The 1,292-nt window shown below is 40.8% G+C and overlaps 1 protein-coding gene across 1 annotated transcript; it reads left to right on the top strand.

The window, feature by feature from the left end:
- The first annotated feature begins 210 nt into the window (after positions 1-210).
- LOC121212548 (uncharacterized) lies at positions 211-936 on the top strand. Its single transcript, XM_041085550.1, has 2 exons — positions 211-423; positions 505-936. The coding sequence occupies exons 1-2, from the start codon at positions 211-213 to the stop codon at positions 934-936; spliced, it is 645 nt and encodes a 214-aa protein (XP_040941484.1).
- Positions 937-1,292: the final 356 nt, after the last annotated feature.

The raw sequence follows: 1,292 nt of genomic DNA, 5'->3' as shown, positions 1-1,292 counted from the left end.
AATGCACAAGGTTCCACTCAAGGGGTAGCACCATCTAATATTGACCCCCCAACGATTAGTCAAGGAGAAGGGGGTAGAGAAGCCTTTCTCCATATGATGAATGAGTGGTATATAAAATTTGTTCGAACAAATCTGAATGCCCAACCTCCTCCACCGCCACCTATTCCTTTTTTGGTTCCCTTAACTCTACAAGGTATGGAATTTGTAAGAATGAATAAGCCCCTGGTTGATAAGATTCAAAAGCATAGGGCCGAAGATTTTAGAGCTAATGTGGATGATAATCCTGAAAGAGCTGAGTTTTGGCTCAAAAACTCTATAAGAGTATTTGATGAGCTGTCTTGCACACCGAATGAGTGTTTGAAGTGTGCCATCTCACTTCTGAGAGATTCTACATATCACTGGTGGAATACACTTGTATCGGTGGTATCGAGAGAGAGAATTACATGGGAATTCTTTCAAGAGGAGTTCTGAAAGAAATATATTATTCAGCGATTCATCGATTAGAAATGTAAGGAATTTCTTGAGCTAAAAAAGGGTCGTATGTCAGTGACCAAATATGAGCGAGAATTTCTCAGGCTTAGTAAATACGCTCGAGAGTTTGGTTCCACCGATGCTATTATGTGCAAGAGGTTTGAGGGTGGATTGAATGAGGATATTCGTGTGTTAGTTAGGATCTTAGAACTGAAAGAATTTTTGGTATTGGTCGAGGGAGCCTATAAGGCCAAAGAGTTGAATAAAGAGAAGAGGAAAGTTGATTGTGAAGCTAAAGATTTGAGGAAAAGACCGATGAGTAAGCCATTTCGATCTCATTCAAAGAAATCTAAAGAAATGTATTCTCGTTCGAATGTATCAGTTAGGTATTCCCACAGAGACCGCGGGAAGCAACACTCAAGTTTTAAATCTCAAGCCATTTTAATGGCAAGTGTGGTAATGTGAGGCCTAATAGACCTGAATGCCGGCATTGTGGTAGACGTCATCCTGGTGAGTGTAGAATGAATGATCGAGCTTATTTCAAGTGTGGTTCTCAGGAGCATTTTATCCGAGATTGCCCTGAAATGGCTGAGAAAGAAAAATTTCAGAGCGCGAGGCCGAGTAATACTACTAATAGGTGTAGGCCACCGAGGAATATCAAAAAAGCTAGTAGTAAAGGTGTGACAAAGGATACAGCTTTGAGATCTGAAGCTCGAGCACCTGCTAAAGCCTATGCCATCCGTGCTCGTAATGAAGCGACATCTCCCGATATTATCACTGGAACGTTTTCTCTCTATAATACTAATGTAGTTGCATTGATT

The sequence above is a fragment of the Gossypium hirsutum genome, chromosome A01, assembly GCF_007990345.1.
Source record: "Gossypium hirsutum isolate 1008001.06 chromosome A01, Gossypium_hirsutum_v2.1, whole genome shotgun sequence".
Classification (NCBI taxonomy): Eukaryota; Viridiplantae; Streptophyta; class Magnoliopsida; order Malvales; family Malvaceae; genus Gossypium; species Gossypium hirsutum.
The sequence above is the reverse complement of the archived record's forward strand: the minus strand, read 5'-3'. Positions and strand labels throughout refer to the sequence as shown.